This window comes from Asterias rubens, chromosome 15 (genome assembly GCF_902459465.1).
Source record: "Asterias rubens chromosome 15, eAstRub1.3, whole genome shotgun sequence".
NCBI classification, from domain to species: Eukaryota; Metazoa; Echinodermata; class Asteroidea; order Forcipulatida; family Asteriidae; genus Asterias; species Asterias rubens.
The window spans coordinates 2,395,154-2,412,518 of record NC_047076.1 but is presented as its reverse complement, the minus strand read 5'-3'; the positions used below and the strand labels follow the sequence as shown (position 1 = coordinate 2,412,518).

Below are 17,365 nucleotides of genomic sequence, written 5' to 3'. Positions count from 1 at the left end.
TTAACCGCTCGGCCACGTCACTTCCACATGAAAAGGGTAATTCAATTTCATTTTAAGACTAGTCAAACATACTGTTGCCTCATTTGATTTACATTGCTGGTCAGTAGTCAATCGTGGGTCGACTAAATGTGCCCACTCGAACTTGATGCTAGCCTGCAATGTTGTAAGTGTAGATTATTATAAATAATAACCGTTTATAAAAAGCGCATTTTTTTAAGGATACAAAGCGACAAGTTTTTACTGCAAGGTGAGTGGGACGAGGTTCGAATTATACGAGACCTTATCCTTGGCACCATGTTATGGTTTACAATGTGCTGTGGCGCATAATGCTGCCAATCGAGCCAGAAACACCGGGGGCGAACCCCTTCTCTTTCCGATAAGTGCACTGGGTTCTTTCACACAACACACAGGACCAACGGTTTTGCGTCCCAAGTATCACGACTGGGGCTCGAACCCACACTCTGCCGATCATAAACACCAAAAGTATGAATTCAGTGCTCTTAAAGGAACACGTTGCCTTGGATCGGTCGAGTTGGTCTTTAAAAAGCGTTTGGAACCATTTAATATAAAATGCAAATGGTTAGATAGATAATTTAAAAGTAGAATATAATGATCCACACTAACATGCCTTGAAATTGCACAGTTTTTCTTTAACGTCGGACAAAACACGGTCGGCCATTTTGGGGAGTCAAAGCTGATGCTTTATCTGCCCGTTGGAAGGAATTCTCAAAATAAACAAACATTATCCAACGGGAGAGAAGATACAAAAATGAAACAACAAACATTATTCAAAGTATTGTATATTTTATTAAAATAACATAAATATATTTCTTGCAAGATTTCAAATTAATTTGCCAATGTAAATTGCCAAAAATTAGTATAAGTTTTTAACTCATACGAATATGAAAAGTTGCCTTTTCAAAATGACATCAAAATGTAGAAATGCAATTTTGTTTTACTAACAATCTTCAACTCTTTTAGTGGAGTATGTCAACTCAAATAAATCGTTAATCCTGTACGTAAGGTTTTGCTCATTGTTTTTTGTGTGTTTTTGATGGTTATATTTTTATGAGAAAGATCGCCTGAAACATCAAGAAGCCGAAGAGGCACTTTAAGGTGAGGGCTACACATAAAGGCAGTGGACACTATTGGTAATTTTCAAAGACCAGTCTTCTCACTTAGTTGATCTCAACATGCATAAAGTAACAAACCTGTGGAAATTTGAGCTCAATTGGTCATCGAAGATGCGAAATACGAATAGTGTAAAAAACACCCAAGTTGTGTGCTTTCAGATGCTTGATTTCGAGACCTGTGGTCTCGAAATCAAATTCATAGGAAATTACTTCTTTCTCCAAAACTACGTTACTTCAGAGTGAGCCGTTTCTCACAATGTTTTATACTATCAACATCTCCCCGTACTCGTTACCAAGTGAGGTTTTATACTAATATAATAATTAGTTTGAGTAATTACCAATAGTGTTCACTGCCTTTAATCGACTTGGGCCGTTGACCTAACCAGGGGCACAATGCAACCTTCTCCTCATAGCGCTACTAATCTGTAAGCACACGAAAAGGCATGCAAATAACCTTTCGGTGAATCACGTAAGAATGCAAATCCAAGATGACTGCATAATTTTCTTGCTAACCTGTGAAATACGCTTTGCTTAAGCGTAAACGCTTAAGCAAGTTTGTCTGCTACAGTGAGCACGTAATTTTGTTTAGCGTTAAGCAGCACAATGATATTGGCTGCCTAAACGAGCTATAAATGGGCAGGGTGGGGGTGCATGCAATCATCCCAAATTGGGCCTGGGATGAAAGCTGACCAGTCTCAAGTGGCATTGGTAATTCCTGGTTGGGCAAGGAATAGAGACCGTTTCATCATCTAAATCAGTAATTGGTCAACGATTCCTGATTGGGCCTGAGTGGTTGACAATCCTTCCCAGGCACAGAGAAAAGCACTAACTCTTGACTGAAAACCAAGGGAGGCTATGCTGAGCTTGACCCTTATATTGCCACAGGTTAACGAAGTTATATAAAGGAAGTTCAAAGGTCATACCTGAGGTCATCATTGTCAATATCCCAGATGTAATTTCCAGTTCGATGCTTTAATATCATTTGCAGGAGAAGTTCAGCCATTGCTCACCAACAAAGTTCACATTCCATTCCAATTCTTCAATTTCATCTGCAGGCGAAGCTAAGCCATTGGTCGCCTTCAAAGTTCACATTCCAATTCGACCCAAAACTGAGGCTTCCAGGCAAATTGAGCGTGGTGCATGACAACGAGGGCCATGACCACATGCTTGTATAATAATAGGTCCAGACAATGGTACCTTCTCAGGTGTATTCACAGTAATGGCCGCAGCCCGTCGGACATGTTGAATTTTCCCGCAACCATTCCTGGATGTGCTGTATATGTCCACCGTGAGAGCAGCCCTGACACCATACGTACAGACCTTTCACTGGAAGATGACTGTTTCATACAACAAATAAGAATACCATGTTTAAAAGCATGGTATACCTTTGGTTTTTGGAACTGTTCAACTGTTTTAAAGCCATTATACACTTCCGGTACAGAAAAAAAAAAAAAGTTCACAGATTTACAAATAACTTACAGGGTTTACAGAAGGTAGTGGTGAAAGACTTCTCTTGAAATATTATTCCATGAAATGCTTTACTTTTTGAGAAAACAGTAAAACAATATCAATTCTCAAAAGCGAGAATTACGGATTTATTTTAAACACGACACGGCGAAACGCAAGGGTGGGTTATTTTCTCCCGACTTCGATGACCAATTGAGCCTAAATTTTCACAGGTTTGTTATTTGATATAGAAGTTGTGATACACAAAGTGTGGGCCTTGGACAATACTGTTTACAGAAAGTGTCCAATGGCTTTAATGTAAGGTACAATTTTTATTGTATTGTAGATGTAAATAATAAAACTAACATGTGAAAATTGTCACGTTTTTGAGAAAACCCAGAGCGAATATGTCCACGCCAGAAGTATATACCCTGATAGGAATACACAATGAATTTAAATCTGAGCAGATTCAAAATTGTTTCTTCCTTTGTGAAATTCTCTTTTGAAAAAAACATCTTTGAATCGAGATAATTTTATAAACAACCCTCTTTTTTTTTGGGGGGGGGGGGAACAGTAGAGCTAGCTTGTTTCTATATGGTCATTGTTTGCAAATTCATATTCGTAATGATAAAAAAGGTTTTAGCTGAAAAGTTCGAACAAATTTAAACAATATCAAAATCCACAAATAAATGTTCTACTTTTTCTTTCTTCTTAACCAAAATATTACCTTGGAGACCACTCTTAAAACATTAAACTCCATTTACCAGGAGCTCATAAAATTGCAAAACAAATTTCCTGAAATCCATACAAACTGACCAACAATCACATAGTAATAAGCCCACGATGTAAACCAGTTTCCTCTCCTACCAACTTACCAAACGGAGCAGGTGTTTGTGAGTTTGCGACATTTGCTGTTCTGGCAGGCCCATGAGCACTTATCCAACTGGCCGCTGCAGCTATTACATTTGGTGTAAACCGTTGTAGATTGCTGAAAAAAGATTGAAAATATCACATTTTCAAACAGATTCACCTGCTTATAATAATAATAATAATAATAATAATAATAATAATAATAATAATAATAATAATAATAATAATAATAATAATAATAATAATAATATAGGTATTTATATAGCGCCTTTAACAAAGATCAAAGCGCTGAACAGTGAATCAAACAAGAACAAAGCAAGAAAGGAGAGAAAAACAGAACAACAAAAAGGATTAATGACGAGGCTGATTGAAGAAGTAGGTTTTGAGTTTTGTTTTGAAAATGGCAGTTGAAGATGATTCCCTGATGAGTTTGGGTAATTTGTTCCATTCCTTCGGCCCAGCCAAAGAAAAAGACTTGGAGCCGGCAGATCGAGAAGGCCTTTGCTCACAGAGAAGGGATTTATCAGAGGAGGAGCGCAGACCTTCTCTGCCAGGTGTATAAGAAGACAATAGATCAGAAAGATAATTTGGAGCAAGACTCTGGGAGCATTTATAGACATAAAGAAGCAGCTTGAAAAGAATACGATCAGTAATAGGCAGCCAACAGTCTTCAAGTATATAAGCCAAGGAAAACATTGATTTTGGCCCTGAGAAAAACTTTTGCAGAGCAGCTTATACGCTGACATAAAATATAGAAGAACAAAAACAGGTGAAACTTTTTAAGAAAGAACGTTTGTAATACTTCCAAACACTATTGTTCTCAAACGTACCAACAAAAAATGCAAAACATGGCGTGTGTGATGTGATGGTTTTGATGTAATTTTGTTGGAAATCCAAGCACATCTTTTGAACATTTACCTGATTGATGGATCCAACGGTAGTGTGGTTGCTCAGCTTAGTTACTTCATTAGCGACACACCAGAGTTTGAAATAAGTCAGCAAATCTTCGACACAAAAGTTTAAAACGAGTTAGAACATGTACACGTACAACTAGAAAGTTTGGAACAAGTTATAACATCTATAACTGAAGAGTTTGAAATGCCTGAGCAAGTCTAAAGCTCAAAATTTTGAAATAAGCTAAGCCAAAGTATAACGAAACTACTCTTAAAGGCAGTGGACACTATTGGTAATTACTCAAAATAATTATTTGCATAAAACCTTTCTCGGTGACGAGTAATGGGGAGAGGTTGATGGTATAAAACACTGTGAGAAACGACTCCCTCTGAAGTGCCATATAGTTTTCGAGAAAGAAGTAATTTACCACGAATTTGATTTCGAGACCTCAAGTTTAGAACTTGAGGTCTCAAAATCAACCATCTAATGCACACAACTGCGTGTGACAAGGGTTATTTTTCTTTCATTTTTATCTTGCAACTTCGATGACCGATTGAGCTCAAATTTGTACATGTTTGTTATTTTATGCATATATGTTGAGATACACCAACTGTGAAGGCTAGTCTTTGACAATTACCAATAGTGTCCACTGCCTTTAAGAAACTCACCGATATAAGACATATACCACTGCTCCTGTAGCTCCATACTGATCTTGTCTTGAATCCTGTCTCCTAAGACAATCAGTGCAGAAACTGCCATTTGAACATCCCCCTAAAAGTAAAGACGATTTGCCAGTTCACAAAGAGTTGAGATTGGTCTTAACTGCAACTCAATCTTAATTGCTAAGCAAAGTGTGATGTCACAATACCAATCTCTATGGTGATACTGACAACCCATCTTAAGAAGAATCTTAGTGCTTTGTGAAATCAAGCACATTCTATCACATTAGTTATTTTTATAAATTACAAAACAGATTCCATACATTTTTACAGTGCAGAACAAAATTAGTCAAATCGGACATCAGATTTTGGAAGGTTTGACTCATGAGATTAATCAATTACAGTTCGAAATCTTAAAACATTTTCCACAATTTTGTTTTGACAGACCCAGGTTACCAGCCAAAACACCATGCAATGTCATTTTCCTTTGGCTGGTGCTCTGCTCATTCTCATCCAGCAGATAAATTTCTGCTTAGCAACTTTATTCAAACTGGACACAGATGGTTAGACCGAAAGACAGACAACTTTTTCAAAAACAACCAGCCTACCTGATTTGCATAAAAAGACAACATGTCGGTAACTATTGGCACGAACTTGACAGAAAGTTGAAGAAACGGCAGTTGCTTAGCAACGGAGGGGTTGATTGCCGGGGCAACCAGAATCTGGTTACCAAGGCCAACAGGGTCTGGTTCTGTATCTAGTAGTTCACTGTAGGGGTAAAAAGAAGGGAACAGGTACTAGAGTGAGATGCTGGTGTCAAAGCCTTGTGGTTAATTTTCTACAAATGCTTAAAACAATTTCTTCAAAAGTAACTCATCATAAAGAAAGGCACTTAACCATTGCTTCTCTCCAACCAGGGGTAAAATGGGTACCTGTGAGGGCAGAGATGGTTTATGTGAAAGATTAGATTGGAGCACCGGCTGTTTACTCCCCAGGGAGTTCAAAATGGTTTAAGGAATGATTTCAGGCCCAGTGTCCAGGGGTAATAATGTTGGAAGCTCTTTAAGATGCCATTCGAGCTGTGATAAAGCGCTATATAAAAATTGAGAAAATAAAATTAGCTGTTGCAAACAACTTACCAACCAAATGGACCGAGAGTAAAAATGCAAAAAATAGTTAATGGCCTGACGTTTCGACCCTAGCAGAGTCTTTCTCGAAGGCTAAATATAAAAAATGACTATTATTAAGAAAACTCATCAAGTGACTCACGCTGATATAGACTCTTTGCGGGGTTTGTAGTGGGACTGATCCGGCGAAGGGGGTCTGAACATGGAAGGAATAAGAAGAAATGTTTTTAATCTCCAAAGATTGAATGGATTTGGGTACTTTTTGCAACACAAAATACAAAGTCCACAGATTTACATTAAAGGCAGTGGACACTATTGGTAATTACTCAAAATAATTATCGTCATAAAACCTTTCTTGATTAAGAGTAATGGGGAGAGGTTGTTAGTATAAAACATTGTGAGAAACAGCTCCCTCTGAGGCGACATAGTTTTCGAGAAAGAAGTAATTTTCCACGAATTTGATTTCGAGACCCCAAGTTTAGAATTTGAGGTCTCGAAATCAAGCGACAGAAAGCACACAACTTCGTGTAACAAGGGTGTTTTTTCTTTCATTATTATTTTGCAACTTCGACGACTGATTGAGCTCTAATTTTCACAGGTTTATTATTTTATGCATATATTGAGATACACCAACTGTGAAGACTAGTCTTTGACAATTACCAATAGTGTCCACTGTCCTTAAACCTTTAAAAATTACTTCCTGAGGTGCTATAGTTTTTGAGAAATGAGTAAAACAATGTTTCGAAAATACGTTTTACATGCTAAAATACTTTTTAGTCTCCCGAGACGAAAATTATTCTTGTGACTTGCTTTACTCATTTCTCAAATACTACAGCACCTCAGCAAGTTTTATTTTAAGGGAAACTTTCTACCATCATTATTTTCAAACTATGTGAGTTTAAAGTAAATCTTAAAGTTGGAGTTTGAAGTAGAAACTTATTTAGCAGTATTTGCTGCTTAAGCAGCTTTATAAAATTTGATAAAACCAAGATTATCCACCAAATTTCTTCATGATTTTTAGAGTTAGCAAACAACAGCTGAATACCAGTAATTAGCAATATGCAGAAAAAAGAAATTTGTTTGGTAATCCCGTTTTTATCAAGGAAGCAATTTCATGCTCAGCAAATGTTTGTGCTTAGCAGCTCTATGAAATTGGGCCCTGCTCTTAGAGCATCACCGCAGAAGGCTGGTCACATACCTGTAAGTGTCAAGGATTTCATGCCTCTGTGAGAATGCTTCATTGGGTATCGTAAAAGTGTCGACGTTCAATCCGCCATTCTCGTACTCGAACATCTCATCTGCGTCCCCTTCTCCCTCTTCCCGTACCTGGTCACCGTAGAAGAAATCAGTCACGCCCGCACCTCCATCTTGGGGCCAGTTGAGAGGCTCAGCGGCGGCCCTGTGTCCAGGTTCAAGCTCGCTATCGCTCAGGGCTGAATCATCGTCTGTTTGTCCCGAGGTGGACTCCACTGTTGGGTTGTCTGTCGGTTGAGGTGCTGTCGCATGAATGTCATGACTACTCGCTGAGAAAGGAGCAATTGAGGATGGAATCGAGGTAAGGATAAGCACGAGTGAGTAACTTTCTGGTTCTCAAACTGGAGCCAATTTTATAAAAACTGTTCAGAAGGAAACGGTGATCAGCAAAAGTTTTCAGTTCAGCAAAAGTAAGCAGTCGCAAACGATTACATGGTATTTTGGAAGATGACTTGCTTCTGCAGAGCAATATTTCACTTTGTTGTACAACTTGGGCCCAATATTATGGCTCTGCTTACCGTAAGCAAAGAGTCAGCACTTACAGAAGCAGTGAATTCCATGCTTATGTCAAGAGTGTATTTTACAGGTTAGCAGGAAATTTCTGCTTGTCCGTAGTCCACGTTACTAGGCTTTCTTCGCTTATACAGCTAGCGTTGGAAATTCAGTGCTTGCCCTGTTAGTGAAGAATGGTAATCGCAAGCGCAGAATTCGGCAGTAAGCAGAGCCATGAAATGTGTCCCTCTTGTGCTAAGATATTAATATTTCTATTTTTCTATGAAAAGAATGAGTGAGAAATCTCGCCTACCCTTTTCTGCTTCAGTCTGCTTCAAACTGTCGCTGGTCGTTGATCCAGATTTACTATATCCTTTCTTGGCAATGGGATTATCCGTGTAGATTAGCTTGAGCATGTTCCATGTCTGAGCGACCTTTGAGTGAGACATAAAAACGGTTCACCATGAGGTTTCTAAACGTTTTCAGTTCTGACCAAACATTTCAAACCATACAGCTATGCAGATTGCGTCTGGGGCACAACTGTGCACAGAACGCACTGTGTACATGGGTGCACTGTTTAGATTAGTCTTGGTGCAAGTTGTATGGCCAACGAGCATTCAGAGTCAGCGCACCTACATTATGGAACAATCTACTTGAATCCTTCAAAGCCATGTCAATAATTGAGCACTTTATGAATGGGGAAAAAAAAAAAAAAATTATTATAATTTTCTTATTCGTAGATGCTCTTATACGGCGCTTTATCAATATAACTATTATTAATGATATTAAATGGTCAAATAGTAGGAGGGGTAAAGCAGTTACAAACGATTACTTTTCAGGACTGAATTTCTATTTTGATATCTTTTTACCTGGTGTCTGCCCAGTTCACGGGAAACATTGGCGTTGTGCTCGCAAAGTTCAGCAAAAGGTTTTCCAGTTAACTTGTATCTGTGAGCCGTAGCGACGAATACATCTGAAAACTAAACAGAAAATTCAACAACAAAAAATGAGGGCAAACCCTTATCAAAATGGCTCCACCAAGATTTGTTTAATGTTGTCACATAATTATTAATTATCATAATGAATAAAACTGTTATAGCGCCTTACATCTAAAATACTGGATTAAACAAATTTTTAAAAAAGAGCTAAACGCACAAGCAGTACAAAACATTAAAAATATAGAATAAACTATATAGAATAGAATTTACAAGTAGGATCTATTTACAAGTAGAATCTATAATATTATGACAATAGCTAAAAGCTTTCATAAAAACTGTCATAAAAAAAGAACATGCTCAAGCCAGACCACCGGCCAAATTAGGGAGACCACCGACTAAATAAACATGAATTTAAATAAACACTACTTGAGTTTGAATAGTGTTGTTCCACCACGTTGACTTACTGCATTTGTATCTTTCTTATTGTACACCAACATAGAGCTCTGGTATGGACGGAAGACTTCCGGTAAGCCCGCTGGTCCCCTCCGCCTGAATGTCATAGGGTTGCGTGTACTGGAGTAGTTGGTAGCCAGCATCTGGCTGTCCGTTTGGCTGGAATTGCCCATCAGGGCATGGCAGACGTCGCCATAGATATTGAGGGACACACCCACCGGACACTGTTAGAGCAAAACAAAAGAACAATAATCGCAAGAAATTACAAAACAGTGACGATTTCAAAAAGGTTTGCTTCAGTACCAATGTTAACCCTCAAACTCTTGGTACCATTTTCCATTGAGTTTAACAACCATTTGAAACCATTGAAATGTGTGTGTGTAAAGGGTGTTTGTAAATGCATATGTGTGTGGGCAAACATTACATTATAAAGTGTGGACCTGAAGGCAGGGTTTTGAAACACTTATTCACACAAGGTTTTTACCAGTATTGATGAAGAATAGGATTTTCCTTTGTATAGAACAAAGGAATGTCCACAAAGTGACTGCAACTCAAAGCTGTGTGTAGTATGCATTTGCCACATGATATCATATTGCAGGTATTAGTATAGCTTATCTATCATTCCAAACCACAGTAGATACTGTTGAATGGTCAGGAACGCTTCAAATCTCACTCCCATTTGGACTAGTCAAACATGATTCCTACACTGCACTTGACTATTTCATTCGAACCTTCAAATCAGACCATGAACTTCGCTCCTGAAGGGACACTTCTGTGAGGAAAATGTAAATTTGTATTGGAACCTTGCAATGAGCACCATAGCAAAAGCACAGGGCACCACGGCAGTTCCCTGAGATGAATTCTTACCACGCTATCTGCAGGTCTCTTAGCGTCTTTGAAGATGTGTTGGTAGAGATAACCATCTTTACCTCCAGAGACAAAGCAGTGAGGGTCTCTCCAAACCACACCTTTCCAGGAAAAAAATAACATTTGGCAATTAACTTCTGCGCAAAGGTAAACAAAATCACGATTTAGGGAGCCCCTCAAAGCTAGATCAGTTAATCCCAGCATGAGTTCATGGACCAGTCCATTGGACACTGTGAGTTCCCTTTGGAACATTCCAAATGCCGATGTGTATATTCTCTCGTGTGGAAATGTTCACCGAATGTCACGGTCCAGCAGAATACTAATGCAATTTACTGAACTGTGGGTGTGTCCCGACAGGAACTTTCTTTTGAGCTGAAGAATGCGACCGTCGCTTAAGAGGCTTTCTTACTATCACGGTTCGGGCCATGAACTTCGCTCTTGAAGGGGTGCAGCAATTTCCCTCTGTTAAGGGGCACCTCTTAACCTCGTAAACTTGTACAGGAAACTAGCACAGTAAAAGCACCGGGCACCACAGCAATCACTGTGGGTGCCATGTTATATTTTGAGGCCAGATGTTTTGCTCTCTTTTCTCTACCCTTCCAAAGTGAAAAACTCCTCTCATAAAAATATTGACTACCTGTTGCCATATCCTTGTGCTCTTCGAAAACGGCGAAGGGCATATAGGGTCTTCGGATATCCCATACACACACTGCCTGATCGACAACCTGCGAACAGCTAGCAATGTGCGACTTCTTCTCCGGTCGCCACTTGATGCGGGCTACCGACGCAATACAGTAGACGGTGCCTTCTTCCGTTAGCTTGTTTTCGGCATTGTCTTGCAACCTCCAGATCTGTCAGCAAACAAAGATTTCCAACATAGAAATACTTCCAACAATAATTTAATTCAATTCAATTTAATACAACGTTTATTCAATACCCTCTTTGGAAAAAAATTCAGTTTGAGAATAACAGTACGCAGAAAGGTAACAAAATCAAAAGCTCATATAAGTATACAAAATTTATAAAGTGTTATCGCAAACAATAAATAAATAACTTGGTATGAACTATGTACAAGAGAGGTGGAAGAGCATGAGGCTGTTAGAGTCAACTAGTATTTAGAGCATCAAATTAAAGTTCCGATTGTTTAGTTATCCGTCTGTGGGTTCGAATCCCGGTCATGACACTTCAATCTGCGAGGCAAATGCACTTCGCTATACATTGCTCTGTCACTAATTTGCTAACAGTAACAAACATTCGCACTCCTTTTCTTTGGTTCTTATCGATCGCGATACTTTTCATAAAACTTCATAAACACTTCACCTTTATTAGCCTATCTCTGCCGCACGTTGCGATTAAGTTTCGATCTTCTGGGTGCCAGTCTAGTGAGAATGCTGGTCCGTTATGGGCCATGTAGTCCAACAGAACTTTATCACTCCATCTGAAATCCCACATCTGAATGGCAAACGAAAACAAAAAAACATTTAAGGGACTGGATACATTTGGTATTGGCAAATGACCAGTATTCTCACTTGGTGTATCCCAACATATGCATAAAATAACAAATCAGTGAACATTTGGGCTCAATTGGTCATCGAAGTTGCAAGAAAATAATGAAAGAATTGCATCCTTGATATGGACCTTTTTTATGTTGCCACTACATGTCATGTTCCCTGTCTGCACCGGCAACAATGAATACAGATTCCCATTATAACAAAAAGAGACCCGACTATTTAATCCTTGCAGCTTTGGTTTGGTTACATTAAAACCAAGATGGTTGCACGATGAAAAACTTGTATTATCACAGTTAACCCTCCTACTCTTGGTACCATTTCCCAGCAAGTTGACAAACAAGTTGAAATCATTAAACTGCATAGGCTGTGTGCACAAATAACAATGTACTTAAATGTATGTGTAACGTGTAGATAGATGCATTTACCGCATTTACTTCATATTGCAGACTGGCATAGTTTATCTATCTGTCAAAACCACAGCGGATGATGTTGACTGGTCAATCAGTGGGAGGGTTGACTGTGTACTATGCTGATGGATTTGAATGGATTTAGGGGTTGTAGATACAAAACTGGTTATAAGAATAAATTAAATGGTCAGACAGTAGGAGGGTTAACTGTGTACTATGCTAATGTAATTGTATGGAATTAGGGGTTTTAGATACCTGTAAGTTCCCACTGTCTGCTGTTGCAGCAAAGGTGAAGTAGTTACTATGTGGCCTAAACTGAATATCTCTAATACTCTCATTCTGTTTCCCGAACGTAGACTCACACTTATTGGTTCTTAGGTCCTGCAAAATAAAAGAAAAAGAGATCAGCGTTTAATGAAATATGTGTCAAATATGAGGGAGAAAGAAATATTCCCCTTCCTTTATGAGGGCCGACCTCCTGTGTCCACGCCCTACAGCCTCACACCACATGTTGGGGATTTCGCTAGGCCGGCCAAGTTGTTGGGCCCATGATGATCGAGGGCGGCCTCTAGGTCTCTTCCAGCCAGGAGCTGGTGTTGGGCCTCCCCTGGAGTTGATGACGACGCTTAGAGTTTTTTTTTGCTGGGGGATGTTGTCATCTAGGCGAGCAACATGACTGAAGAAGTCAGAGCGGCGGCGTTGAATTATGTTCTTTGGGTTCAATCCCACCTCGCATTGGAGCCTTGGCCTTAATAAAGAGAGGGTATTTCAAGGGTTTTGAGAAACGTATTTGACAGTAACATTTCTCAGATTCAAACATTTCTTCAAAGTGAAACGTTTCTCAAAATGCTTTATACTCTTGGAAGCTGCTGTACTTCTAGCCCAGAATCGAGGACAATGCAGAGTACAATGATATTGCAAGGAGCGGTGTTCAGTTCTGGCTGAAACACAACATCTAGTGTGTGGACACGATAAGAAGGAGAAGAAGCCCAGTAAGATTATATTGCCATTAGTTTTGAGAATGATTTGCAAATGTATACCTTCCCTTTGAAGGAACTGGACACCTTTGGCAATTGTCAGATATCCCACCAGTGTATCCCACCATGCATAAAATAAAACATTCTGTGAAAATTTGGACTCAATTGGTCATCAAAGTTACAAGAGAATATTGAAAGAAAAACACAAATTTGTGTGCTTGCAGATGCCTAAAAAAGGTGTCAGGCCTGAAGTCTTCTACTGTTTGAGTGAGAAATTATATCTTTCTCAAAAACCATGTTACTTCCGAGGGAGTTGTTTCGCGCAATGTTTTGTACTGCTGACCGTTGCTCGTTACCAAGTAAGTTGTTATGTTAACAATTTGAGTAATTACCAAATGTGTCCAGTGCCTTTAACCATTGTTGGGAAGACCATCTTAAAGGCAGTGGATACTATTGGTAATTACTCGAAATAATTATTAGCATAAAACCTTTCTTGGTGACGAGTAATGGGGAGAGGTTGATGGTATAAAACATTGTGAGAAACGGCTCCCTCTGAAGTGCCATAGTTTTTGAGAAAGAAGTAATTTTCCACGAATTTGATTTTGAGACCTCAGATTTAGAACTTGAGGTCTCAAAATTGAGGTCTCGAAATCAACCATCTAAACGCACACAACTCCGTGTTTTTCTTTCATTATTATCTCGCAACTTCGATGACCGATTGAGCTCAAATTTTCACAGGTTAGTTATTTTATGCATATGTTGAGATACACCAACTGTGAAGGCTAGTTTTTGACAATTACCAATAGTGCCCACTTCCTTTAACTTACAAAAAACTTCATGGTGCCGTCCTGTGAGCCACTGAGCAGAATGTACCACTCCGATGGGTGGAAGCACACTCTATTGACCGTCCGAGCGTGGTCAGTGAACTCCTGGTCAAGCTTATTGCCTTGGTGTTTGTTCAAGTCCCATGTACACACATGGCCATTGGTTGCTCCCGTTGCTAGAATGTTATCTGTAATAAAAAACAACGACAGAAGTTTATTGTTTGGGGTTGAACAAAGAAAATTGACTAGAGCAGGATTTGAACCAATAACCTCCGGTTTAACGTGCCGGTGACATAGGGAAATCTGTCCCCCAAAGATTCTGTCCCCTACATGTATGGCAAACTAACATTGACTGGAGGACGGTTCAAAAGAGGGCGCTTTTAAAAAAATGTTTGTGTACAGTTCGCTGTTTGGGGGGGGGGACACCAGAATTTCCAGGGGGAAATAGACAGAATCTTCTGCCACACCGGCACTTTTTGTCAATATCATTGTTTAGGGGTGCCAGTCAGAAGCCACACAACTGTTAGCTGCCGTGTAGCCAGGGATCACAACCGAGTTTATGATACAACCTGGGAGTTGATTTAGGTCGATAGCCCAAACCAGTGAAGTGTATGTCGCCCTCAACTTGAAGTGGCTGCCTGGCCTTGTGAGTTGGGCGACTATAAAAACAAAGCTCACCTTTGGAAGGGTGCCACATGACGTCAGTGCAGCAATATTTCAGAGTTATCCGACCCACCCTCAGGTCGAGCTTCTCTTTGAAGCATGTCTCCTCAACACCGAAGATCTTAAAGACTAAAAAGACAAAATAGAGTTTGGTAGGGGTGACCTTTGGTGCATTGATGTCAAGTAAAATTCATTTTGGTAGAGTTTGATACAACAGGGGCAAGAGTCACTGCTGACAAAGGGGTCTGAAATCATGTTTTAGGAGGTACATTGAAATGATAGCATTTTGACCTAGTGGGAATCTCTAGAGTTGTAGATTTCAAGGAGCTTTTTAGAACAGTAGTAACCATTATAGCCATTAATAACCAACTCGAACAGTAGATCAAAGATATTCTTTAAATTTTGAGAAAATAAAGGCAACATTTTTGACACGCTGACATTAAAAAGTTTGAAATCAGTAAACAAATCATGAATTTTTCATTCTTCCATCAATGTCATCGTGGCCATCGTGGCCCAGTGCGGTTAGACTGGAGGATTTGCAATTACAAGGCTGTGGATACGAATCACACCAAGCTATTCTGTGGATTTCACAGCGACTAGAATACATAATGTCATCTAATTAATTAATCACATTTTCTTGACTTATTCAGTTCATAATCACGTTAAACTAATGTTTGTATGAGAGAGATTGGCTCTTGCCAGGTTGGCATTTATATCCCCTTGTGGGAGTTTGCCGAGTTCATCTGAACAAACCAACTATGTGCACTTTGCGCCTGCCCATCTCTAACCTCTGACCCAGGTGGTTCAATTTATAATGGTTTTTATAACTTGTAGCACCATAATACAGACCTGATCTTCCGGCTACGACGATTTGGGATGTATCTGCACAAGCGCTAATTGCATTGATGCATGGTTTGTTGATGCTTTCATCAACTTTGACACCCATGGTCATGTGACCCATAATGCTGCGGACTAAAACAAAAGAAACAAGATTAACTTTTGAAATTTAGAAACTTCACAGGTAAACTAAAGGGGGGCGGGGGCCTGTGATCTTTGGCTAAACCGTGAAGAGTCCCCGACTCGAGCTCTGGTGTTTCTGAGTGTTGGTTCGAGCCCCCCTCATGGCATTTGTGTTCTTGCTTCAAGCTGAGCAACATACTCAACGTTCCTACCTCCATGGTCAGGTCTTCCTGCTTACTAAATTAGTCTACTTTTCATCAATTCAATTTTTTTTTAAATAATCAACGCTTTCATTTTTTTCAATCATCATCATCATTTGGCAAAGACTTGCATCCGTGGCCGCCTCGTCCTCAGATTGTAATGGGGGCACACGCCTGGAGTCGCCCCGATCACCTGGTGTCTTTCAATCGCTGCTCCTCTCAGTTCTTCCATGCTTCTACCTCTCCACTTTGTGACGTTGTCTATCCAGCACATTAGGGCCACATCTGCCTCGAATTGTACCTGTCCCTCTAGGGCAGACCATCTATAGCTGCGCGCACTGGGTAGGCCTCCCTGTCTCATCACATGAACGCACCATTGGTTTATGGTTTATGGTTTATTTACTTAAAAATGTCAACGCAGCATACTGCTGAATTGCGACATAATTTACAAACATTAAAAAATATTACAATAATTATTAAAAAGCTTTACAATAGAAAATATATAGACAGTGATTGATTGATGTATTGATTGATGTGGAGTGGAGACATTATTTGTGATTTTAAATTAAAATTCAAATGAATGAATACAGAGATTTAATTTTGTTAACATGCTAACATGGTATTTTGACTGGTCTGCAACTCAACTGGCATTAGACCCAGTGACTGGAGACCCAGCTAGTGACTGGGTCGCTAGATTCCTTTTTTTGAAATTTTGACATTATCGGTCATCTATGATCTAGCTATGAAAAAAGGAATCTAGCGCCCCAGTCACCAGTCACACTGCACTGGGTCTCACTAACTAAACTGGCATAAGGAATGATCATTTCCCCATGATTCAAAAGTAAGCATAAATAAAGGCAAAGCCATAAGTTTGTTGTGCTTAGCTTCTTTCATGCGAAGAAGCTAAGCACAAATCTTTATATTTAAAATTTAGTCCCGAACATCAATGACAAACTTCATCATCTATCAATCAATCATCATGCATGCAATCATATTTGCCATGTTGACTGTTAATTATTTTGTTATGTGTTGTGAAAATGAAAGAAATGAAGAGTGAAGTGACATTCTGACAAATTGTCGAATTGACTAACCTCCATCTGTAACAGATCTTGACATTTTGAATCCCTTTTATTTACAAAGATGATTCACATCAACTGTTATGTAGATTAAAAAAGAGTACGGTAAAAGAGTCATCAAAAGACACAAAAGCAAAACAAGACATTTCTCAATCGTCCAATTCGATTTAGCAAACCACAGCTGTATGTGTTTTGTACGTGTGTGATTATTGTTATATTTTCGGTCTGGTTCATCGGCTCGGTCCAAAATGAATACAGTACTGTGAGCTGTTCTGCGAAGAATTCACACACCGAGGAACCAGACTGAGTAAAATTCCCATCATGCAACTGAAATAGAAAATGTCTGCGCGTTGAGATAGAGAGTGCACTTTTAATCGAAAAAAGTATCCCAATCCATCGCAGAAAATAAACCAAAAAGTAACGAAATTTGCAGTACATTTACTAAACAACACGTTATACAACCGCACAGTGGTATTCTTGAACAATCTAACGGTGTATTTCATGGTGAAATTATGCCTTACTTTTACTAGTCTTGGGGTCGTAGTTTAGCTTTTATCAATGTAAAAGACATTCATTGCTGATGATGACGTAAATGAACGGCCACCATCATACGT

General features: G+C 39.2%; 1 protein-coding gene across 2 annotated transcripts; it reads right to left on the bottom strand.

The window, feature by feature from the left end:
* Window positions 1–1,424: 1,424 nt before the first annotated feature.
* On the bottom strand, window positions 1,425–17,350 carry LOC117299849 (GATOR complex protein WDR24-like). Of its 2 annotated transcripts, XM_033783399.1 has the most exons (19): window positions 17,273–17,350; window positions 16,767–16,829; window positions 15,365–15,487; window positions 14,531–14,644; window positions 13,856–14,040; window positions 12,307–12,432; window positions 11,454–11,585; window positions 10,771–10,984; window positions 10,134–10,234; window positions 9,278–9,490; window positions 8,745–8,855; window positions 8,189–8,309; window positions 7,328–7,652; window positions 6,272–6,325; window positions 5,611–5,770; window positions 5,012–5,114; window positions 4,368–4,453; window positions 3,455–3,567; window positions 1,425–2,470 (listed from the first exon to the last, which is right to left on the bottom strand). In XM_033783399.1, the coding sequence occupies exons 2-19, from the start codon at window positions 16,789–16,791 to the stop codon at window positions 2,335–2,337; spliced, it is 2,442 nt and encodes an 813-aa protein (XP_033639290.1). In that variant the 5' UTR covers window positions 16,792–16,829; window positions 17,273–17,350; the 3' UTR covers window positions 1,425–2,334. The 2 variants fall into 2 exon arrangements, with proteins under 2 accessions (XP_033639290.1, XP_033639291.1); XM_033783400.1 differs by lacking the exon at window positions 16,767–16,829 and having other exon boundaries at window positions 17,273–17,345.
* Between the last annotated feature and the right edge of the window lie 15 nt (window positions 17,351–17,365).